We start from the raw sequence: 26,004 nt of genomic DNA, 5'->3' as shown, positions 1-26,004 counted from the left end.
TTCCCAGCCATCAGACTGGGCTGAGACCCAATTCTTATCTTAAGCAGTTCTGGTTTATTGCTTTGGGGTGCGGTCTAGGTTTTGGGAGTTTTTAAAGCTCCCGAGTGGGTCTAGCAGCATCCAAGGTCGAGAACTAGCATACCACACAATTTTGCCTTCCTGTGTGTGTATGGGATGTAGCTGTCAGTGGTGATGTGACACTAGAAGATAATATGAGTATATCCACGTGACCAGACTGTAAGTTTCAGGTGTTTGTAGCCAGGATCTTTGGCCCTTCCTGCAGCTTCCCCACCCAACTAGTCTGCCACACTATGCTCATGCACTGCCAAGGGTTCTTGACTGTTTAAATGGCTTCTTGGTTTCTGGGTCTTATCCATGGGATAGGCAGTTGGAGTTTGATCACATCCAGCTGTTTTTTTTTTTTTTTTTTTTTTTTTTTAATCCCTAGAGCCTGTTGTATCCACCAATCCTGTTGACATAACAGGAACATCTTATAAACATGCCAAGCACATTTGCTGGTCTCCAGAGTGTTGAAGGGTGACCAAGACCCATTGAAAGTGCAGCCTGGGTCAGCCTCCTACACTTCTGCTGCCCGGGAGGAAGAAGCCATTCTCAAGTGTCTAAGTAGGATGCTCTGTACTGCTGTGGCTTTGCTTAGGAGGAATTTAAGTTCAACTGTTTGATCCGAGTGTTCAAAATTTACTCTGTTCTAGCAAGAGTTCCCAGTCGCTCCCTTTGACCCCCTCATTTTGTAGGTAAGGTCGTGGAAGTTTAAGAAGGTCTAACAATCGGGTAAATAAATGGATACAGAGTCCAGGTTTTTGGATTGTGTGTGTGTGTGTGTGTGTGTGTGTGTGTGTGTGTAAGAGAGAGAGAGACAGGGTATTACACATACTGAGTACCAATTCTCCTTTTTTTTTTTTTTTAAATTTAGTTATAAACATGTCTGCCTTTTAAAGCCTCAACTGAAGCCTGCTGACTCCCTACTGCCTGCCTTCTTTCCTCCCTCCCTTCCTTCTAGCATGAGGATGCTGGGGGGTGTTTGAGATGTTGTCTTTGGGAAGACAATTCTAGTGGTTCAGGTTCTTATTTACTCTTGGGATGTGGTCTAGAGATGGCCCTAACGTCCTTAGCCTCTTCCTGGAGCCACTAAGCTGAGAGAGAGCTCTGGAATCTTTCTGGTAATCTCATTTATTCAGCTATCATTGACAGCAGTAATTCTGTGTCAGGCTTTGTTCTTGGTATGTGGAACACTAAGATAAAAGATGCTCTGTATTGTTATAAGCAGAGTCCAGTGCATGTGATATTTAAGTAAAATGACTTGTCATAATATATGGCTCCCAGACCCCCAATGTTGGAAGTATCAAGGCTGCTTATTAAAATGAAGATTTGTGATTGGTCTCCTTTAGAACCACTGGTTTAGAATCTGGAGGGATCAATGTCCAGAGACAGTAGTTTTGCATGCCTCTTAAGTGAGCCTTAGGAGCTCTGAGACTTGGTAACCACAGAATTGTGTTCATTGTGGTGTCTTATATGCTAGAAACAGCAGGCAGGTGACAGCTTGCTTGAGTGCTGACTTCGAGGAGGGACACTAGGAGACCAGGATCAGCTTCTGGATCTCATGAGGAATCAATCATAGGAGCGTGAACCACATAGGTATTGAGGAGAACCACTTCTCATCTGTTCTTTCTGGGGCTCCCTGAATTCAAAAATCACTGAACATTGCTTGAGGCAGAAGATATCTGGATCATTCGGATCTATCAATAGTCTTCCTGGGCTATTTGTCTCCATGTAGGGGCACCCTTGTAGATGCCAGGATAAATGCCTGTTCTCATCAATGCACCCCATGCTACTGTTTTCAGAATAAACCTCCTTCTTCTGTGATTTGCAAAGTTTGCCCTCTAGTGGTCAGATTGTGTGTGAGCCACAATTCTGCAAATAACTGCCTGCCCAGTTAGCCATCTTGTCACAGATGAGATTGTTTTTGTTGTTTGCTTTTGTTTTTCTTTTAATTGCAAAATAAGAATTCAGATTATTAGAAGTTTAGAGTGGAAAGAGAAGATAAATATAGTCCGTAAAATAAGGCAGGGAAATGATGGTGTTGCAGAGCGAAGAGGATCCCACCCAGCAGCTGTTCAAAATTCCCTTGCTTTGGAGGCTTAGAAAGATGTTAGAAATGGTCAAATGGTGCCATCATATGTACCCTCCAACCAGAGACTACCATTCTGAATTCTTGGCCAGTGCTTTTTCTATTTCATGACACTGGGCTGAAGCCCTTTTGGATGCACTTGGAGAGCTAATTGCTTAATGGGAGTCAATGTGAAACCCTTTAGAAGCCAGTGCACTTAGTAAAGGGTGGGGTTTTAAGCATATATTTACGTATTTTCCTCAATGTTTGGGGGAACTGGGATTTACAGCTCTGCATCTCATGACCATGTCTGTAAAAAACCGCATATTCATCAAAAAGTCACCCCAGTGTTTCTCAAAAGTGTGGTCCCCATGCTTGCAGCATCAGCACCACCCGAGAGCTTGCTAGATGTGCAGATGCTTCAGCTGTATCAACAAGCCACAGAATCAGATGCTGTAGGGCTAGTGTCTGACAGTCTAGCTGAAGCAGCCCATCAAGCAATGCTGATGCACAGAAAGGTTAGATTCAGGAGATTAGCGCCTGTGGTGAGTGGAAATAAGGCTTTCAGTATTTTCACTTCGAGCTACATGACAAGGCATCAGGGAGTCAGGAGCAGCAGGGCTCATGTCACAAATCTCAGGTAGGATGGATGAGATCATTTTAAAGGTTTGGTTTTTCAGTTGGAAACAAGGAGAGACCATGTGTGTAACAACACTGTCATGCTGTTGGAATATGGGAACACACACTGAGTGTGGCTCAACATGTCATCAGAAAGTAATCTTTTCATGTCTTTCCCAGTGAGACAAAGCTCCTGTAATTCAGTTCTCAGTGTATGGGAGCCAGAAGCCAGTGCTCACCCATCCGTTTAAAATGAAGCAATCAATATTCTATTCTTCTCCACCTGCCCCATAGTGGTTGAGCCTTTCTTTTTTCTTTCTTTCTTTTCTTTCTTTTTTTTTTTTTTTGAGTTATTAACTGTAAACAAAACACCATTTCTCAATAGATTTGAAGCTCCAGGATTTCCTGGTGGACAATGAAACCTTCTCTGGATTCCTTCATCATAACCTGTCCCTCCCAAGGCCGACCGTGGACAGCCTGCTGTGGGCTGATGTCAGTCTCCAGAAGGTAAGCTGACACCTTCCGCTAAGCCAGCGGGCCCGATAGCTAGTACATTGGTGGAGAGCCTGGAAATAAAAAAATAAACCCCTGTCTTTGAAACAGCAGTGATGTAATTAAAGCCTCATTGTATACTCTGTGCTAAGGCTGGCATGGACAAACCCTACAGGGAGAGGAATGTATCACCCAGCATCAGGGCCAGCTTGTTGAAATGAAGTTGATGTTATGTCAAGTCTGTCCTTTGGCATTGTAATGACTTTCCCCTAAATGGGTTATATTTTATATTAAGGTAAATTAAGCTTATTTTAAAGTGTAGTTCTGAAATAAAAAAGATTAAACAAAACTCATGCTTCATTTTAAACATTGGGAAGATCTAGTCTATTATAATTTTAAGTGGAATACTAGTGTTTCCATAGAGTTTTTATTTTAGATTCCTAGAGAACTTCCCTGGCATGGTCTATTCTCATACAGCTCCTAGGCAGAGTGCATGGCTATAGTAAAATCAAAGCTTTTTCTGTGTGTATTCACTGGCAGAAAGGAGAATTGACCCCACACCTGGCCTTATGCCTCCATACTGGCTTGACTTTACAGTAAGCAGAAGCAGTGGCAGGGTTTATGCTTGACGAGATCTTTGCCTCACATGGCTGAGAATTTTTAAAATTAGAAAAATGTGCTTACTGCAAGCTCTTAGGAAACTAGGAAAATATGCCTTGTGTTTACCAATCGTGTGGTTGGGAGGTGAGCCAGAGGCAGCAGGCTTTTGAAATCATTGCATTTAGCATAATTTCCATTGCCCCCTGCCAATTTCATATCTGTTACTTGCCATCAGTTTAAAATAAGAGGCATCCTGGGCAGGTCTTTGCATGGTAATTAGAGTTTCTGTAGTGCCGGGGCTCTTCATCACAGCATGGTGACAGGGACTAAAGACTGGAGTAAGCCTGAAGTGTGCTTGAGTATCCGGCAGTAGGTGAAAATTGAGTGGACACCGTGGAGGGTCAGATACTCGGTGGTGTTAACAAAACTGCCAGAGTGTTGGAGGCTTTGGGTTCATCATTCACCTTGCTCTACAGGATTACTCTGTGACCAGGGTGGACTGCATTCATTTAAGCTGATAGAGGGGTTGGTAATGTAATAAAGAGCCCGAGTCATTCATCCATCCATACAACAAATGCTGTTCTAATGCTGTGGATACAACTATGAGCTCTGGAAACAGAGGCAGCTCCATCTTACTACAAAGATTTCTGTCTGCAAAATGGTGAGGTGCGGTTGTGTAAAAGTTTCTTTAAACTCAGAAAGGCTAACTATGTAGACATATATGGCCAAAGGGAGTGTATTTACGATGAAGAACAGCTAAGGATGGCTTAGAATTGGTCTACCAAAGGGTTGATAGAGGCAAATAAAACAAAATATTCCCAGTCCTGGCATTCCTTGAACATAGTTGTGTGGATTTGTTAAATAACCTTATCTACAGATTTACAGTAGAATTTTTTTTCCATGATTCAGCTGAATTTTCGTGTCCAGTGCCATAAATTCCAGAATAGTTAGGATGACTTTCCTCTAATGGTGCCCGGCATTTACACTCCGAGTTTCCATTTGCTGAATTATATGTTCCAGTCACATTGCACAGAAAGACTTGCATTAAGGATTTCCCTGTGCTAAAGAGACAACAGTGTGGAGTAGCAAGTCATGCATGTGGCTTTGAAACAGTGGTGCCTTGACTCAATCCTTGGTTCAGTAAAAAGACCTTACCCATAGGGTGACTTCAATGGTGCTCTGCTGAGGATATTCCAAGCAGTGTTGATGTGATCTCCCCCCCCCCCAAGGATTCCAGCACCCAACTTTCCATCCTGATAAATTTTCCTCCTTTCTCTTTACATGAAACCCTTCCAGGTATTTTTGCAAGGCTACCAGTTACATTTGGCCAGTCTTTGTAATGGATCAAAACTAGAAGAAATCATTCGGCTTGGTGACCCGGAAGTTTCTGCCCTTTGTGGTTTACCAAGGGAGAAGCTAGATGCAGCAGAACGAGAGCTGCGTTACAACATGGACATCCTGAAGCCGGTTGTGGTGAGTGGCAGTGCTCCTGTGTGGAAGCTTCTAGCACCGATGCCTTGGGAATGGGCAGTCTTTTCCTGGACCACATGACTTGTTTTTCTAGAGACTTGGGGCTGGCTGGGACTTGGTGATGTAATTTAGCCCAGTCATATTCTGAGTGTTCTTTCAAATTTCAGTCCATTTCCCAAGGGGTAAGTTGGAGAAGAATGTTCTAGGTGTGGTGAGACCACGCCCATGGTGTCTTGTGCCTGTTTCAACTAGAGAAGAGTTACCTTTCATGTTATATTTCTGAGGAAAAGTCCATTTGAAGAAAGACACACACACACACACACACACACACACACACACACACTATTTATTAGTGTTTTTAAACACTATTTATTAGTGTTTTTAAAAACAGCAGAAGGGGGATATTGTGGTTAGATAGTGAACCATAGGACCTGGGAAGACTACATAACATTAATTAGCTCATAAGTAACAAAATCGTATTAGAAAGACTCACTCACAAAACAAGCCATAACCAAGGAATTCAAGTGAGCCTGGGTGTGTTGGTCACTAGGGTTATGTCAGTAGAAATTCTAGAATAAATATTTCTGTGGCTTTTCTGAGATCTCTGATGAAATGCCTCCAGTAGTACTCTGCAACATCCAGCACTCAGCTTTTCGGTTTACCAGAGAGAGTGACTGTGTCAGTAGGCTCTCTGTAAAGACATGATCTTTGTGATGCTACCATGACACTGTAATCATGCTGAACTATGTGAGGCCAGATTTCATAGAGAACTCTGCACTCTTAGGGGGTCCTAACATGGTTCCTTTCTGTCAGGGTCCTGAGCTGAGTTCTTACCTTAGAGTGAGCTTTAGAAATAGCTCCTAGTAGACTCTTCTAGGTGCTTCTGTGTGGTTGTCACCAGCTTCATGTTTCCTTACCCCTGAAGTAGTTAATTCTGTTTTAGATTTTAACAACTACCAAGTGCTTGTTTTGAAGATCTGGTTAGTTATTGCTTCTATCACTATAATTTCAAGTATTTCTGTATTGGAGACGTTTGTAAGTGCTCCAAGCAACAACACTACATAGTAAATGTACTGCTGCAGATCTTTGCAGACTGTTGACATTTCTGAGACATAGAGGGTCAAGGTCATTACAAATGGTGTGAAAGGTGTGATATGAAATTGTGATTGGGGCTGCTTTACTTCACTATAAGTTGTAGAGGTAAACATTTGTCCTTCAAATTTAGGAATCACGAGTTACTTTAGAAGACACAGAAATGGATTCTGGTACTCATTCATTCGCTTTCACTTCAGTTTACTCATTGAACACCGGTAGTGTTTACAGCCCAGTAATATCCCTCCTCTTTTGGAGTGCTAGAACGCCTTTCAAAATAGAATGACACCATGGCCCCCAATCATCTGTCCATTAACAGATCAGGTTTCAACTTGAAATTTGTCTCCATTTGGGCAGGTTTGTAGCAACTTGGAAATTCAGACCTGTTAGCTGTGTGGCATCTTGCTATGTCCTTGTTGATTAATAGGTTCATGAAGCAGTGTTAATTAGGATGGCTTTGGTGTACCCCCTGCATGTCTCCTGGGTGGAGAGTGTCTGGAATTCTGCTTCTGCCCCATTCCCCATTGCTTCTGCTGAGAACTCTTCCTCCATAAAATCAAAACATCAGGCTCTTGAAGTAGACTGTACTGAGTGACCAGAATTGTGCTGTGTGAAAATGTTTCTCAAGATGCCTCTGAGATGGAATGACTTCCAGACATTTGTAATGTTGTGTATTGACTTAAGCCGTGCCTTAATTGGAACACTGGGACTGATACTTGGTTTATAATAAGCCCACTTTTTCTTTTGCTACTTGGCTGAAATTTAAATGTTTATGATGGTCAGTGTATGCTACCTGTGCTGTTAATTGTGCCAATGGGCAGTTAATTGTGCCAAGAACTTACAGCCAGGACAAAAGCCAGATGCATGACCCAGTCTCATGGAGGAAGACTGTTATGTTTATATGCATTTCTGTACTAAAAGTGCCTTATCAGAAGAGACATGTTTTGAAATATTTTCCCCTCGTGTGATTATCTTTGGTGTAGGTATTTCCTTATTTTTCAGCCAAAAAAGTATTATGACTCTTTCTCCTGGGTCTCCTCTAGGACGTGGGTGATTGGATAATGGCATTTACACAACAAGGGAACAGTGTTGCAGAGTTAGAAGGGCATGACTTGAGACTATTGAGCTTTGAGTTCAAATATTGGTTCAGCTTTTTATACATGTCATTGACTTTGGAAAAATTATCTTAGGCTCTAAAGCTTCCATGTGCTCTTTCTTTATATGGAGGTAATATAGTTTACCATTTAGTATGATTATTTGTCTTACATATTTCTGTGTGGATATGTATCAGTGGTTTGGGATATACTGGATGCTCACCAACTGGAAGCTGATCATTTAGTTGACACAAGTAATACAAGTTGCATGCTGAAAACAGTTGCTGGTAACACCGATATTTCCTTCTAAAGACCACTGTTAGGAATCAGAGGCAGAATAAACAAAGCAATTATGAAGAATATGTCAATAAACAATGACATTGTTGGCCCAGATATTGCCCAACCCCCCCCCAAATCCTCCAACCAAGGAACAACTTCCAGGCTCACTCATTTGCTGAACAGTGTTTATTGAGCGTGCCTTATGTCAGAATTGTTCTGGGTACCCTACTTAGTGGAGATTCTAAAAAAGGTGACTTTCCAGTGAAGACAAGGACAGAATGATGTATGGAACTCCATCTCTAGGGTGAACTCCTGAAGGTTATGAACATACTAACAATACTGAGTGTCCCTGTACACTGTAGGAGAGAGCCATGGTAATAGAACAGTCGAGTTAGCTAGAACAGTTTATTTGCCTCAGTTGTCAGGGTCCTGCTGTTGCATTGGCTTTGTTTTTCCTTTTGTTCTGTGATAAAGTACTGTATACAGAGGAGCTTAACAGTGCATTTATGTTAACTCCCAGTCCTGAAGGGCCGGGACCTGGGTGCCTTGGCAGCAAATCTAGGCTGAAGTCAAGGTGTTGGCAGGGTTTGGTTTGTGTTTGGAGACCCTGAAGGCAGATTTGCTTTGAATTCATTTAGGGTATCAGCTGAGTTCAATTCCTTACTCTTGTAGGCCTGAAGTTCCTTTTCAGGCTGTGGGCCAGGGGCATGGGCTTTTGCTTTTAAAGGCAATGCTGTCTCATCCTTTTCACACATCTCTGTTAGCACCTGGGCTGAGTCCCTTTCATGATTTAAATCTCTGACTTCAACTACACCTCTCTATCTCCAGGCACAGAAAATTCTGTTCAAGTGCTGCTATTATTAGATCTACCCATTCAAGTAGTCAAGACGATTTCCTTGTTTTGAGGTCCATATACTAAATTACCTCTACAAAGCACGTTTTCCCCCATTATGTATTCATGGATCCCAGAGATTAGTGTGTGACCATCGTTAGGGTGTAATGCACCCGCCACAACTTCCTTTGGATTGGAGGGTATATTTCATCGTGTCTTTGCAATGCTCTCTAAGTGCCTTAGGCTTTTATTGATCCCTCTTTAGGTCTCTGCTTTTTCTCACTCTGCTCTGGTGCATGATAAACAGTAACAGTCCGGGGTTCTGATGCACAGAATGGGAAACAGTTCATCTCTTTTGAAACTTCCACCCAACAAAATCTGTTTACTGTATGTCTGTTCTCTATGTTGGACTTGGTTTAGGCACTGAAGGTCACTAATGGGCAAGGCAGGTGAGATACATGTGCAATTTTCACTCTAGTGGGATTTGAGGACCAATTTTAAATGCTAAAGCAGCATATTTCAGAACTTTGCAGATTCTGTAACATGGGACCAACTTGAGTCTTGTCCTAGATAGTTTGGGGCTCTAGTGCTGGTTCGCTATTATCTCAGGGATGTGGGAATGGTATTTGATTCTTGAAGTAGGTAGGCAAAGTCCACAGATTTATCTCATGCCAATAGTACCTTGGATATTGCACACATGACTATGGTTAGATCGTCTTGACCTCTGAGAATACCTTCTGCCTAAAAGGGAGCATTCTGTTTCTGTGGAATGAAGAACTCTCTTAAAATGCCTTGTGATTCATGCTGCATATTCACACTAGGGCAGAACTTGTTTCATTTGTTAGGTGCTTTGAGGTTCCCAGAAGACCAGTGACCTCATAGCTGTGCTGTCTACTATCCAAGGTACAGACGAGCAATGGGCAAGCAAAGCTTCATTGTCTCAAAGAGCTGGTGGGTCTTTGCTGAGTCCATTCTTGACTTTTGTACACAAAGACTGAGAGTACAGATGGGGCTTGGTGTTACCTTTTGATCTGATTCCTGACTTTCTTCCTTTTTTGTTGCGTGCATATGTGTGTGTGTGCATGTGTGTATGTAGGGTATAGGCATACACGTGTGTGCATGTGGAGGCTGGAGGTAGATGCTGGGAATCGACCTCTTGCACTTTCTTCAGTGAGGAAGAGTCTGTCAATATGGCTAATCTCACTACACAGCCTGTTCTCCCTTCCAAGGCTGGAATTACAGGCAGGATGTCTATTTATATGGATTCTGGGGATCTGAACTCCAGGTCTCATGTTTCTATCATGGACTATTTAACTACTGATCCACAAAGCCCTGCTTTGTGGTTTTTAAGGGCTCAACACTTCAGCGTGTCACATGTAGCATTTGGCTTAAGGCATTTATTTAGGTTTTTGTAGAGGAGAATTTACGTAGATTTTTGTGGGGAAGAATTCTTGCTTTTTCTCTCCTTTTGCCTGAAAGATTCAGACATTTGTGGAAAGTACTAGGTTTTATGTACTTTGTTTGATTTTACCATCCACCTGTTTACACAGTGTACTTTTTGTTTTTAAGCAACTGTGGTCCTCGTCATTTGGTATTTGGTGCGAAGACATGCTGTGATGATTTACTCTCAGACTCTGTGTTCATCTGCACAGAACTGAGGGATAAATTGGTGAATTTAGTGATTTGCTAATATAACCGCTCAGCTTCATTTGCTCAAAGATGTTATGTGCCTTAATTATTCCAGCTTGAGAAGAGCTGTGGTTTCTAAGGTAAAGGCTTGTTTTTAAGTTATGCTAATAAGTGTGTTGAACTGTGTTTAGAAGCAGCATGTACATGAAACATTTTAATACATGAAACATATTTAACATAAAAGCTAACATTGAAGTTGTCAAATTATTTTTAAAAGACTAATACATTCTTCAGACATGAGGCCAATCATTCCCTGTTTTAATAAAAATATTAAAATGTCCCTCAAAGGAAAACTTTGTTGTCATGGAAATAATAGACTATGTTGGGCACATTCAGGTATGGTCATAGATAGCATGAAAATATTAGAGATTGCATGGTACATAGCTGACTTGTTTTCAGTTTAAATCTATTTTTCAAATTTTATTTTTTGTATGGGTATTTTGCCTATATGTATGTCTATCCACCACATGCATGCCTGATGCCCATAAAGACCAGAAGAGGCCATCACGTATCACCTGGGACTGGAGTTACACAGGGTTGTAGCTGTTGTGTTGGTGCTGTAGGTCCTATGGATGAGCAGTAAGACCTCTTAACCACTGAATCATCACTCCAGCCCTGAGCCTAAAGCTTATCAATCCTTAGTGCAAAATATTCTATGATATTATAGTATTTAGTTATGATCAAAATATATTGAACAATACAAGAATTCCTGTTAAGCTAAGTAACAGAAAATACAGTCCTTAACTAAATACCTTACTTTTCTGTACTCCTTTCTTTACTCCATTCAAGAAAATATTTTCTTATTGTGTCCAATAGGGACTTACTGGAATTAATAGTAAAGAGGATGTTCATAGTCAAGAAAAAAATAATACTGAGCTGTGCATTCTTGAGTATGTGCATTGCTGCAGCTTTTAGGAGCAGTGTTGAGACAGAATTGACCTTCATCGAGAAAATGTGAGCAGGAGGCCACAGTGAATAGCAGATGTGGATGCCATCCTGTGTTCAAGTTTCAAGGCCTAATTTATTACTTAGGTTAACTATTTAACAGAGTTAGCTGCCTTTTAGATCTGAAATGCATTCTACCCTTCTTCCTTCCTACTCAGTCATCCTTCCACCTTTACTGTAATTCTATTGAATGAAAGAGAAAATTAGGAAGCATTTCAAATGTAAAAAAAAAAAAAAAAAAAAAAAAAAAAAAAGGGCAGGGGATAACAGAAACATCACCAGTGTGTCACTGTCCGTCATTCAGCCAAGTGAACTTCAGATTGTAGTCAAGAATTAAACCATCATAGATGCCATGGCTGCCACCTGTGTAACCCTGTCTATTTCCACAAAGGCAACCCCTGTTCTGAAGCTGCATGTTATAAGAATGTTATACTGTATATATTAAATTCTGTCAACAACAGTGTATAGTATGGGCTTGCATGTGTTCACATGTATATATGCGTGTGCTGAGCTACCTGTTCTTTTTCATGAAGCTCTATTTTTTTTTTTTTTAGATTTATCAATGTCGATGCATGTGGATATGGTTCATATTAACTGCTATCTGGTATTCCATTTTATACTAAAATTTTTTAAAATTTCAAAATTTCATTATTCTAGTTTTTGACTTAGTTTTTAAGGTCATTTGTGGTATCATTTGATACACAGATTTTACATTTAGGATATAGAGCTACTTTTTTGTGGTTGGATCCTTTTTTATATTTAAATTTCATATTTAAAATTCTTACCTCAAGGTCATAAATATATTTTCTAATATTTTCTCCATTTGTTTTAAGCTTTTATTTTCCTTTCAGCTTTTTAATCTATCATGCATTTATTTATAAATAATGAGGTAAGATGGGAAACATGAATATCTAACAGGTCCAAGAGTAGTTATCAAATGGCTTATCTTTTGACTGTCAGTTTGAAACATTTCATCCTGCTGGTCTGCATCACCACCGTCTCTGTATCCTGTAATATCCAAGCAGGAGGGAAAAAAATACCAGAATGAGGTCTGGAGCAAAAATACTTAGATAATCCAAGCTTGGGACTGATGCTGAATTTAAATTGAGTGCATGTATTTTAACTTTTATGTCAGTCTGTGCCTTTAGCATCAGTTTGTATCCACCTCGGGTCACTGATATTGTTAAAGTATACTGAACATCTATTTAAAAATTATTTTAAAATTGCTTTTTACTTCTTTGAGTGGGGCACTCACATACCATGGCATACAGAGGACAGTTTGTGGGATGTAAATCTCTCCTTCCACTATGTATGTCCTGGTGGTCAGATTCAGGTCATGAGACTCAGCAGTAAGACACTTCACTCATCTCATCAGCCCTGAGTTGTTTTTTAAGAAAACAACTATTGTGAAAAGCTCTTCACAGTGACTACTACACTATATTGTCTATGTATAGATTGGTTTAGCCAATAAGACGCCAAGACCCCAGTGTATCAGTTAAGCCAACAGTCTGAAGTACAGACTATTGACAGTCCAATCATCTCATAAGACATTGTGTACCAAAGGTCCGATGCTTATGGCAGAGGTAACCAGGTCCTTGTGTTTGCATCTAAGGTTCATTACACTCAAGGGTTATGCAGGCAGGTGCAAGAGTCATACCTACAGTATTTGAACTGTTGAAAAACAAGTAGAATAAACTTACCTCAAAACTGTCCAGATTAAAAACAAGATAGAGGGAAAAATCACTTATGAAGATGAAGATTTGTTCAGATGGAGAAGCTACATAGGACTGACTATATTACTGAGGGTAGAAATAGCTCTTGCACTTGTTGCCTTGTAGACCTGATTAATTGACACAGGGCAAAGCACAGAGGCAGGACAGTTGTCATCTTGAGCACTGGGAGACTGCTTCCAGGAACAGCTGGTAGTAAGTTTTTAAGGAAGAAAAGAAGAAGAGGGAGATGAAACTGTTTATACTTGTGAGGGTTTACTGTGTGGCAGGTTCTGCTCAAAGAACTTAGTAGGTGCCTTGCAATTCAGTGATTGGGAAACTCTGTGATGTACATTTATTACTCCTCTGCGGGAGAATAGCTGGGGGTCTGGGGACAACAGGAATTTGAGTCACTTGCCTAAGGTTCTGTAGACCTCAGAAAAGAAATGTACCCACCTACATTTCAGATTTTAGAAAGGCATATAAGGTTGGCAACTTTGTTTTGCCCGGTTTATTTTTGGTTCTAATCCTGAACATCAATCACCCTGGGGTAGGCCATGTTAAAGACAAAACCTGTTTACCTCCTGTCGCTTCTGATTAGGACCTTCCAGTATGTAAGCGCTTCCTCGACTGTGGAAAATCACAGGTTCAACTTCTGCTGTGCTTATCTTCAGTTGTAAAGTGAACCCAAAGAGAGAAACCCATTGTTTCTGCCTCTGGAAGGAACTGCCCCTGAGTCCTGGGCTCTGGAAGGAACAGCCATTTATGCTCTGTGTGCTGTATGGCAGATTGCCCTGAGTATAGTGTTACAGGTGGCCACAGGTCCTTTGGAGGACTGAGTGTGGGAATTCTGGGATTCGATTCTGATTCATAAGCCCTCCTGGTGGAGCCCATGTGTCCAGCGGCTGCTGTTCTTTCATAGACAGACTTTCTTAGAAATGTGCATCCAGGAGTGCCAGCCATATAGCTTATGATGATGACTATAACTCAATTTTCTGCATTTGGAATTCACTTTAAAATAACACATCAAAAGATATAGGCAGAAGAATGTCTCCAAGGCCGTTCCTTAAGGTAGTCCTGTCCACCTCTGGCACTTAACTGTGTAGCACCAGTATTAACAATTTCACAGCAGTCTGTGACATGACAGGTGTTGTCTTCCAGTGTAAAATTCTCTGTGTGTTTGTTACAATGTTGAAGAAAAGAAAACAGAATCCATAAAAACACTAAGAAATGCCACTTTTCCCCCTGGAGATTTTTCTTCCTGGTCCTTCCTAATCATGGGACTGAAATTGGATTTCCTTCTACAGAATTCTGGTTTCAGAGCTTCTGGGTCCCCCCCCCCCACTTAACTCCCTTAGGCTTTCTGTTGTAATTTATCTTCCCTTTAAACCTAATTAATTATTTTCTCATGTTTACCGTGCGGCTAGGTTATGCATCATAACAACTAAACACATTAATTTGTAAGTGCAAGGTATTGACTAACATTTGACATAGAAACAGTGTTGAGTGTCAGATTTTCAGTGTTCAAAACAGTGAAAATGGTGCCAACTCAACAGAGCAAAGGCTTCTTCTTTTGCTTTGGTTACCATTGGATTTTGTCTTTCCTATTTTGTGAGCCATCACAGATTTTTTTTTTTCCTCAAGGTCACACCTATAAAACATGTGTCTTGCAGAAGTGTAGATAGAGTTGGGACTTTCTGGTCAGTATTTCATTGAACACACATGCATGCACGCACACTTGTGTACACACATATATGTAAACACAAAGCACACACACAGTGTATGCCTGCCTGTGTGCACTACATGAGATATTTTTGTATTTTGTCTCTTCACTGTCGTTAAATTTGTATTCCTACAATCACTTATCAAAGAGAAATCCTTATCTGAAGAAAAACAAACATGCAGGCACGCAGTTAGAGTCATTGGACAATGTTCTTTATTTTGGTTAGAAGTTGATTTCTTGTTTTTTTAAATTCAAAATTGGGAATGGTTTTGATTTACTTGTTTATTTTCTATTTAGAGATTCCAGGTTTGTATTTGAGCTCAGAGTCAAAGGATTTTTCTCCCCTTTCTTTCCAGACAAGACTAAATTCCACATCTCCTCTCCTGACCCAGCAGCTGGCTGAAGCCACCAAAACATTGCTGGACAGCCTAGGGGATTTGGCCCAAGAGGTAAGTTGTGTGTCCTTTTAGCCACAGTGAACAGACTAGCTGTTACAGTTTTCCTTAGTTGTGACTTTGGTTAACATGATCCTTTTGCTTTGAACATCACATGCTATGCTTTTAAATTTTAGAAGCATAAGTAATCTAAAAATGTATCAGTTTTGATTTCCATTGGAGAAGAAGAAATTAAAATGCATCAATGTTACAGAGCTAATTAGTGGCTTAGGGCCCCCTGTCTAGTCTAGACCCTTCTTCATTAGCTTCTTCTGCCCCTTGAGTCACTGTACATTTGTAAAGAGGAGAATTCTCTCTCATTCCATCTCCCACCCTGTGCACTGACTTTGCTTGACAGCAACTTCTGCATGATTGACAGCAACTTCTGCTTGATGCTTTCATCACCAAGGCCATCCATTCTACCACTGTGTCAAAACACACCTTTCTTAGCCAACAGGAATGCTGTGGCTTTCCTTACCCTGCTTGTTTTCCTTGTGAAATCTGGCCTTGGAGGTTCAGCTTTGGGAATATGGCCTCTTAGTGAGCACTGAGCTGATACGGCTTTTAGGTCCAGATGTTGTCACATGTGTCACAGTGGACATTGTCCTGACATCACCCGTTAACCTTTTCCAAGAATACCAGCCACTATCTCTTCCATCTTTCATACAAAGCATGCTACGATGCTTCAGGACACTGGAACGCGATGATTCATGGGGGAAATTTTCTCAGACTCGGTCCAGCCTTTGATTCTTTAATTCTTTTTCCATTCTTGTACCATCCTTTCCTCCTCCAAATACCAAAAGATACTTTGTCTTCTGGCAATGGAAGTGTTTCATGTTGGTTATTGAATAGCACATATGGAAAGTTCTGAAAACCCTGGAATTGAGCAAAACACATCACTGTGTATCTGACTCTTTTAGTTTTGACTCTGCTCATACATCTTTGACAGAGGGGCTGGCTCCTATGCCCCACTTATAGAAGTAGTCCTTTGTCAGCCTATTAATTTGTTCCACTGCTCCTGAGGGTAAGTAACCTATGGATAGATGGAGAAGCTAGTCTAGTTGGGGTTCTGCCAGAAGACAGAAAGAGAAAATACCCTATAAGCCTGTATCTATTTGCTTAGGGCCCTTTAAGTTGACAATGACATTCCATGCACTGCTCTCCTTGTCCCATTACCTGGCATTCACTTCTGGCTTTGGAGAAAGCAAAGCAGGAGTGGTGATGGCAGGGTAGGGTGGGGGTGGGGGTAATGTCCCTGAACTCAAGGTTTGTTCCAGCTATTTTCTCTTCTGTCGTCATCCCTGCTTTTATTCTAGGGTAAAACAAAATAATTAAAAGGACATGATGTGCTCTTTGGTGGAAAATTTCCTACTGAATTGCGGAGCTTCAGTTATTTATTTATTTATTTGTTTGTTTGTTTCGTGCTTATCTCTTGGAGTCCACTTACTTCTGGTCTAGCATCAGCAATAGGTGCCCACTTCTCCTGACAGATACACGCATGTCACTTTGGTTACATCTCCTTCAGTTGCTCTTCCTGAGTAATGATAAAGAAATGCATTTGCTTGGTCCATATTTAGAGAGAAAGTTAGTTGCTATGTTCAAAGCCCCGCTGTCGAGAGGAAAAAGACAAGGACACCACAGGTGGATTATGGTACTTTGATTTAATTTGCCTGCATCATCCATAGGTCACACTGAGGTACCTCTTGTTGTGCCCATTTCACAAATTGCACTGTGGCTCAGAGAAATGAGATGCAGTATCCACAGTGTAAGAGAAAGTTAATTGGTCAGAGTGGAACTTGAACTTGGGACCTCTGAGCTCTATGTTCTGGTTTGCTCCTTCCAAGAATTCATCAGAAAACTCTTATGATGACTGCCATAGTCCAGAGACCCTCAAAGAAAATCTACATTAGCCAGCTTGGCAGTGGGGATCTTCAATGAGTGAGAGCTGACATTAATGTCGTATCTGGGTGCGAGGGAAGGTATACAGGACAATAGTGAGCAAACAGGTGGAATCGCATACATGCACACATACAGTACTGGCTAGGTTATTGGCCTTGCTAGTTATTGCAACTCAGCAGTGAGCACAGTAACCTCACTGCCATCGTTTAGTTCCCAGAAGGGTAGACATCAGAAATGAGCAGGCCAGCTGATGTGACAACGGGGATCTGTGCAATGAAGGAAAGAACAAATCTTGTAAGGAGGGAGAAAGAGTGATGAGATACCATTCTGAAGGGAATGGAGTTAGCTGACCCCAAAGACAATCCTGCTGGACTCCTAGAGAAGTTAGGACACTCCAGGTATGAAGAACAGCAGACATAAAGCACTGATGTGAAGATATGCTTAAGATTCATGAAGGAAGCCAAAGAACTAGAAGCAGGGCATTTAACGTGGCTCATGTTTGCAAAATGCCTACACTCTGACTGTTGGACTGATGAAGAGACTAAAGTGAGAGTAAGGAAGGGTGAGGAGCATTGTGTCTCCAGCAACAGATGGAGAATGCAAGGCACTGGTCCATCATTCACTCAGATGATCTCAGGTACAGCCACCCTTATTGGGCTACAAAATTAAGTGGTTACCCTACCCTGTGAGTCAAGGGCGCTTCGCACAGAAAGTGTCCAGTGTGAGCTGAGGTGGTGGAATATGAGCAAGAATTCTCCCTCAGGCAGGTGTTGGGGAGAGCCACCAGTTTGTGATAATTGAGTAGTCAAGTGCTGTAGGTCTCAGCACTACAGATGGAGGAAGAAGACACCATCTGACCACCACAGGGCTTCACAGTGATTCCAGACACAGGATGTTCTGGAATACAGCTTTTAGGTTAAGAAAATAAAAGTGTTTGCTTCTCCTCTCTTGCCCCAACCCTTTCTCTGACCTTCCCTCCCTTTCCCTTCCTTTCCCCATCCTGACACCAGCTGTTCAGCACAAAGAGCTGGAGTGACATGCGGCAGGAGGTGATGTTTCTCACCAATGTGAACAGTTCCAGCTCCTCCACTCAGATATACCAGGCTGTGTCCCGCATTGTCTGCGGCCACCCAGAGGGTGGGGGGCTGAAGATCAAGTCACTCAACTGGTATGAGGATAACAACTACAAAGCCCTCTTTGGAGGCAACAGCACTGAAGAAGACATGGACACCTTCTATGACAATTCCACCAGTGAGTGTCTGCAAACCAAAGCCTTGTCCTCATCCCTATCTGTCCCTCAGGAACAGAGTCCTTGATTAGCGAGTCATTCTCAGTGCTTTAGTAGCATTATCAACAAGATGAATGAGTGAGCGATAGCTAGCCGGTCTCCCCTGTTTTTATCATATGTGAATTCCCTCATATATGGAATCGAAAAGAAAAGAAATAAAGTTCACAAAGCAGGGAAGAAAAGAGGTTGCTGGGGGGCTGAGTGGGTGATGGAGAGATAAGATGTTAGGTCAGAGTGTACAAAATTTCACTTATGTAAAATGAATGTACTCTGGAGAAGAAATGGATAGCACAGCGAGTGTTTGGTAACACTGTGTTATATCTTTAAACTTGGCTAAGAGTTTATCTTAATGTTAGTGCACATATAGACTGGATATCTGCATAGAGTGATGGATGTATTAGTTGATTGGGTCATGTTAATCACTTCACAGAGGATACATGTATCAGTGTTTTGTTGTATACATACTTCAAATACATATCATTTTTATTTTTCAGTTAAGTCTCAGTAAAGCCAGAAAAATTTCTAAAAGTGAGGCGTTGATTTTTTTTTAAATTCGTATTACTGTGAGATAAACTTTATAATAAACACCTAAAAGTGGGTGACAGTAATAACAGTAATTACAACTACTAAAAGAAAATCTAACATTAAGGCAGATTTTCCTCTGTATAATAATTCAGAGGAAATTCTATTTAAATTGCCTTATTTCATTCTCACAGTAACTGTGCAAGGAAGGTTCTGGAAGCTCACATTTCATTGGCTCAGATGTTAAGTGTTTTGGTTAAAGCTGCATTTCTAGATAATCCCCAAGTGCTGGGATTCAAGCTCACATGCTCCAGGCTTTTCTGGTGAACTATCTCGTTAATGGTGGCATGTGTGCACCATCACACTCAGACATTTGATCTCCGGTTTGTTTGGCATTCTTAGCCGCAAGACAGTGTTAGAGAACCCTGTAAAACTATATCCACTTACCACACTTGGTCAGCTATGTGTGCATGTGTGTCCTGTGCCTGGCGACAGCAGGGATCCAGTGTTACAGTCTAACAATGCCATGTTTTCCTTGAAAACACCATGCAGCTGAGTTGTTTTCTGTTTCCAACCACAGGTGTGTCTTTCGGCTTAGAGTGAGACGGCTTCTTGTTGTGGCTGTAACACAACACTTGTGTTCACTGGAGTATAGCACTCCAGAACTTTATAAGTTGCTTGCTTTCCAAGCCTGAGGAAGATGGTGGTGCATGCAGATTTATTAAGCCATCTGTTCTTTCCCAGCTTACACATCCACCCAGGGGCATCTCTCATTTATACAACAGATATGAGGTCAAGTTTTAAAAACAAAAATTCTGACTGTGAAGATGTAATACAACCAGGAGTGCTTGAACATCATGAATGATGCTATGGACTGATCCCTAGGATACCCCCAGTTCTATTATCTTTATTGTTGTTGTTGTTGTATCATCTGTTTATGAAACAGCTTATAGAACTTATATGGTATCTAAAGCAAGGCCCGCTTGTTCGTTTGAACTTTAGATATTTTTGAATTTTTATTACTTATAATATGTTTGTGATAAGATCTATAATTATTAAGGATATGTTTGGCTTTTTCTTGAAACTGAAGTCTAACACAGCTCTCTGGCTTCCCCAATAAGAATCCCATTTGTTTTCAGTGAAAAACAGCTGTGAGGGTTGGCTTTAGGAAATGGGGCTAGAGTTAGGATGGCATGTGCATAGTCAAACAGACTTTCTAGATCAGCTCAGATCCGAGTCTTAGAGAGGGCCTGATCATTTCAAGTGTCGAGCACTTTAGATACCTCACAGGAAATAGCTCATTGAATCCTCTCCACTGCTCTACAGGTAGATGTTATGAACTTTTCTTTTTACAGTGCAGCAAACCGAGGCTCAGGTAAAGGAAAGGGGATTTGTACCCTGTGCTGGCCGAGTTCCTCCATCTTCTAAGTTCCCGTTGGTATCTGGCCTTGTATATAAGCGAGTGTCTGTCTGTCTGCCTTCTTCATAGCTCCTTATTGCAATGATCTGATGAAGAGCTTGGAGTCTAGTCCTCTTTCTCGAATTATTTGGAAGGCACTGAAACCACTGCTTGTTGGAAAGATTCTGTATACACCTGACACTCCAGCTACAAGGCAGGTCATGGCTGAGGTAAGCTGCCCAGGCATAGGACTCTCCCCAGAATTAGAGACAGGAAGTGAAGGCAGCTTCAAATGAGTGTTTTGAATATACTCATGGCCTTCATGAGACTTTTAAATAGCTTTAAAAAAATCAACATGTAATCTTGGGAGCCAGCTCTCCAGCCCTGAGTGTTCGAATTATAGCTACAGGAGGGATTTCCTGAGCAAGGGAAAGGACTGGGCAGGGGTTTCTGTGATGGATGATTTTCTTTTTTCAGGCAACCTTGGAATATTCATTGCCTCTGTCTCTCTTCTATTTGTATGGATTCTGGTTCCCTACCTGACTCTAGGTGAACAAGACTTTCCAGGAGCTGGCTGTGTTTCACGACTTGGAGGGCATGTGGGAAGAACTCAGCCCCCAACTCTGGACCTTCATGGAGAGCAGCCAAGAGATGGACCTTGTTCGGGTGAGCATTTCTCTACTCACTTTACTTGCTTGATCTAGAAGTTTCTGGACATCTTCCCAGAAATGATAATGCTGGAAGTTAAACCAATTAAGATACAGTAAGAATAGCTGAAGCCACAGCACCGCCACCTCTGTAGAAGCAAAGACCAAGTTGGAGTGGTGGCCCTGGGTATGTCAGCATCGGTGCCCCTCATGGCCCAATAGCAGTTTTGCACAAAACCCAGTGAAGACCAGAAATTGGAAATAGAGTTCAGGGATTACAGGACACTGAGTATTTTCATTTTGTCTCCAGTCACTAAGGTGGGTACAGCATCTTCGGTAGTCTGCCTGTGCATCTGTAGGTCTTAGAAGGAAGTATGGGGACAGAAACATGATCTGGTATGCTGGTAGGTCAGTGGTATTGGATCCCAGGCATAGGTTGAGTGCAGTATTGTGGCCATGGAGTGGAGAGAATTGCATTTAAATGTGCCAGAGCCACTTGAGAGGGACAAGTGCTCCAGAGATAATCAGGACCCAAAGGACAGCGGTCTGAGAATGCAATGTCTCCTTTGTGTCATTGTGAGAGCCATTTAATCACAGCATCCCTCCCTCAGCCTGAGTAGGGAATCATTAGGCAACCTTCTATTGCCATGGTGAGGAAGGCCCCTTCCTTTTATTTCTTCTGCTGTTAAGAAGCAAGGGAGGATTTTTGTCAGGCTTCTGGTCTTGAACCTTTGTGACCTGAGGGATGCTGGGCTTTAGAGACCACCCATCTTGAGGTAGCTCTTTGAAAGTTTAGGAGTGCTTTGGGTCCCCCTGGGTGGACAGGTTACTGACCAAGGAGCCACAGGAGCTGGAGAAGCCAGAGTCTCCTTTGATACTGGATTGCTGTTACACCTGTGCAGAATTCTTAACTTGGTGCTTCTTTCTACACACGGGGCATTTGGGTGAGAAAATCAAGAGCAACAGTCTACACGTTCATGCTGAGTCACGGCACTACTCTGCACTCACACTCTTGGTGTGTGGTTCTCCCTTCTGCTCCAGTCTTTCTCTTCTAAGGGATCAACATGATCCTCCCACAGGAAACACTGTACACTGCGGCATGTACACCAGGCCTCGTTTCCCTGGTCTTTCCCTTGAGATCCATATTTCCACCATTTGGGATTGTTCTCTGTCTGAGAGTGAAGGGATTTGGGGAATTTTAACTGAACTTGGGCATACGTAGTTATTTCCTTATTCAAATAAAACAAAACAACTTCCCCCTTTCCCCTGCACCAAACAAGGTCTCACAGTGTAGCTCAGACTTGCCTGCCACTCACTATGTAGCCCAGGATGATCTCAAACTCATGGCAGTCCTCCTGTTTCAGCTTCCCTCAATTCTGGAACTGCAGGCATGAACCACCATGCCTGGCCTTTCCTGCTTTTAAATCAAGGGTTTCTTTGGAGACTATAGCTGCTCCTAAACTCTCAGTTCTTAAGGGGTAAGTCCTTATAAACCTGTGGTAGTGTTCACTAGGGATTTATCTTGGAGGATCCTGGGTGTGGAGTAGGGAGTAAAGAAGTGGAGACAGGAAGGAAAGGCATGTCAGGCCTTGGGAGAGCCTCTGTGTCAAGCTGAAGATCTTTAACTTTACAGGGGGCCATCAAATGGTTTGAAGGAAGTGGAGATGTAGATGCGTTACTTTAGGAGACAAACGGGTGAAAGGCAGAAAGTGAATGATGAGTGAGCAACAAGGGCTGAGTGCAAAGGAGGAGGTTTGGTAATGGCTTATGGTAGAAAGGCAAGAAGAGGAGAGTGCCAGGAGTTTTCTACCTAGACAGGCGGAGAGTATGCCAACAGGCTGGTGGCTATTGGTGTCTGCAGTTCAGAGGGTGATTGAGCTAAGGATATAAGTTGGGAGTTGCCATCCTGACAGTGGAAATCAGAGGAGCTTTATTCAGTACTTTCTTCCCTGACTTAAGAGTACTACTTTAACCCACCACCTTGGGGTTCTCAGTCCTCAGCATTCTGGTGCCTGGTATACAAGGTGATGCTTGGGGCTTCTACTTTTCTGCCTTAGGCTCCCGTGTCTCAGCTCTGGCTCTGTACGTGTTGTACATCCTGCAGACCCTAGACACTTTTCTGTTGAGTCTACTGACCTAACCTGAGGGGTTTTTTGGTTGGTTGGTTGGTTTTTATTCTGAACTGGACATGGCCCCTCATCTTCAGGGGCTTTTCCCCTGTCTAATACTTTGTGTGAAATGTCAGATCTTCTGTTCTTCATGCTCTCTGGAGATGCCATAGGGTCAGTGGCCTCACTGGGTATGGATGTTCTCTTGGTTTGAATGTCCCATACTGCTTAGAAGCCACACTGGGGAGGGCTCACTCCAATGCCATCATCCCATCTCTCTGTTCTTGTTTGGTCATTCACTTCCACATATCCAAATAAAGTTGTTTTAGAATTGATAACTTGAGGTGCCTCTGGATTTTTGTGAGGTACAATTTTGCATCTGTTAACAAATTTTATATATGTATATATATATATACATATATATATACATATACATATATATATCTGTTAACAAATTATATATATCTGTTAACAAATTATATATATATGTATAAAATATATATATATATATATATATATATATATATTAATTACACACACACTGGTGCCAGTGTACATTGTTATTCACTCGTAGAAAGCAATTTGAAGTGGAAATTTCACAATCCATGAAGGATGTGTCATGTGCTATCCCTTTGATCCACACCCCTCCAGGGATGCATCCTATGGCAATAATTTTAAAGAAGTCATCACGGGAGAGAAAATGTTATTACTGTAATTGTTATTTTGAGAAATTGGAGGTAGACTAAATGCTATGCAGTACAGGAATAGTTAATGAAATTCTAGTAGATACAGCCTGTAAAATCATTACGTTCCCATTAAAACAACAAAGAAGAAGCCACCCAGGGGAAGAGCTTGCAAGGTTAGTGAAAAGAAGACTGATTAGGGACGGTGTTCTTGGGCTTTTGGAGATCCGGCTCAGTAGAGTAAGGGCCTCTCGCTTCTCCTGGAAGCTGGTAAATGAGCATGGCAGCTGTTTTCATTTTGCCAAGTCAGCAGTTGCTCCATTTTCCTCGCAGGACATCTGTTGCAGGCTGCTGCCCCAGTCCTCCTGGACTGGCTGGTTGAAACCAGAATGGCTCACCTGTGACCTCTTTTACATTGGCAGGTGATGGGAAACAGGCCTCCTTTTCATCATGACCCTTTTGTTCTAGGGTTGAGGAAGACCATCTTTTACTTAGATTTTACTTACATTAACCAGCAGTATTTCTTCCCTGAGCTAAACTTTAAATGTCGGCTCAGTTAGAGATGGGGTTTTTATTTAGCATCATCGGACTATGTCTCAAAAGTGGGGGAGAGTCAATGCAGTGGTACACTAGAATCAGCTGGCCTGTGTTTTCTAGCCTGGCTTTCCTGCTCCTTAGCTACAGTAATGTCTCTGGAGTTCTGTTTTCCTGTGTGTGAAATGGGCAATATTAAAGCTAACACCCTCATGGGGTTGTATGAGCTATTATGCCGGTAGATCCCTCAGCACACTATATGACTGTTGTTAGATTTAAAACAGTTAACCACTGTCTGGTATAGTGGGAAGCCTGTGGACTGTGAGTTCAGAGGTCTGACTTTGTGTCTCAGCTCATCAATTCAACTTGGCCAATATTAGTCATGTGTTTTCAACTTCAGTCTTCTTTGTCAAATAGAAGCCTTGTTAATATGTCGTACACAAACAGAGCCCAAGCATGTGAAAAGGGGTGTGGTGTGTTCCATAGCACTCATTACCATGAACTTGATGTTTCCTATTCACTCATTCTTCCTGGAATGACAGACGCTGTTGGACAGCAGAGGCAATGATCGATTTTGGCAACAGAAGTTGGATGGATTAGATTGGACTGCCCAAGACATCATGGCATTTCTGGCCAAGAACCCAGAGGATGTTCAGTCCCCAAATGGCTCCGTGTATACATGGAGAGAAGCTTTCAATGAAACCAACCAGGCAATCCAGACAATATCTCGCTTCATGGAGGTGAGGGTCTGCAGTGCACATACTTTAGCGAAGGCTAAGGACTTTTCCTTTGAATGTTGCAATGAAGTTAAAGGCAAAAGGAGGACTTAGAACAAATGCGCGGTGTCATGTACAGCTGTATCGTGCAGGCCTGGTAGACAAGATAAACACTAGATGAATGACTTCATGAGGAAACAAGCTGACTTCCAGCTTCAGATAGACTGCAGTGTTTCTATCCATTATCTTCTAGGTGTTCTTATGCTTTGATATCCTAGATTCTAATGGTAACAAATTGCTCTCTTAAGGCATTGTTTATGAAACTTATCTAATCTAATTTAGAACTGTAAAACTAACCCTAAAAATGATGGAAAGGAAAACGGCTGATAGGGATTTTTCTTATCTGATTTTAAGTGGTTAGTTGCCGTGACTCAAACATTGCTAAGAAAATGGAAGAGCATAAAATATGATCATTTCCCCTTGCACAAAACAATGCAAGTAATGTGCAATATTTCACATAAATCTCATGTCTAAGCTTGGTTGAAACCTGGAAAACTATTTTAGACAGGACTAGATGATGAAGATTTAGAAATTCGGGCAGCCAGTTCCCTCCTCTCAGAGGAGTCTGAGTGGTGGCTACCACTTGTCTTTCCAGCCACCAGTGTTCTCCCCCGCCCCATATTTTTATTATTATTTAATATTTTTTCTTATTTTACATATCGATCCAAGTTCCCTCTCCTTCTCACCCTCCCATCCCCCCCACCAACAATCCCCCATCCCATCCCCCATCCACTCCCTAGGGAGGGTGAGCTGGGCCACCAGTGTTCTAATGAGGCTGTCTTTTATGTCAGTGTGTCAACCTGAACAAGCTGGAGCCCATTCCAACAGAAGTCCGGCTCATCAACAAGTCCATGGAACTGCTGGAGGAGAGGAAGTTCTGGGCTGGGATCGTGTTTACAGGAATCACTCCTGGCAGTGTGGAGCTGCCCCATCACGTGAAGTACAAGATCCGAATGGACATTGACAATGTCGAGAGGACCAATAAGATCAAGGATGGGTAAGTAGAATCCCATCACACAAGCCCGGTGTTGCAAAGGTCAAGA

General features: G+C 41.9%; 1 protein-coding gene across 1 annotated transcript in view; it reads left to right on the top strand.

Annotated features, from left to right (window-relative positions):
• The window catches only part of Abca1 (ATP binding cassette subfamily A member 1), a 119,287-nt gene that overhangs the window by 49,459 nt on the left and 43,824 nt on the right, over window positions 1-26,004 (top strand). Inside the window, exons 6-13 of the mRNA XM_051187818.1 lie at window positions 3,132-3,253; window positions 5,135-5,311; window positions 15,028-15,120; window positions 18,015-18,255; window positions 20,304-20,443; window positions 20,763-20,879; window positions 24,728-24,925; window positions 25,753-25,958. Coding sequence (XP_051043775.1) covers window positions 3,132-3,253; window positions 5,135-5,311; window positions 15,028-15,120; window positions 18,015-18,255; window positions 20,304-20,443; window positions 20,763-20,879; window positions 24,728-24,925; window positions 25,753-25,958 — 1,294 coding nt within the window. The remainder of the gene's footprint in view (window positions 1-3,131; window positions 3,254-5,134; window positions 5,312-15,027; window positions 15,121-18,014; window positions 18,256-20,303; window positions 20,444-20,762; window positions 20,880-24,727; window positions 24,926-25,752; window positions 25,959-26,004) is intronic.

This window comes from Phodopus roborovskii, unplaced genomic scaffold (assembly GCF_943737965.1).
Source record: "Phodopus roborovskii unplaced genomic scaffold, PHOROB, whole genome shotgun sequence".
Classification (NCBI taxonomy): Eukaryota; Metazoa; Chordata; class Mammalia; order Rodentia; family Cricetidae; genus Phodopus; species Phodopus roborovskii.
This window is presented reverse-complemented; position numbering and strand designations above follow the sequence as displayed.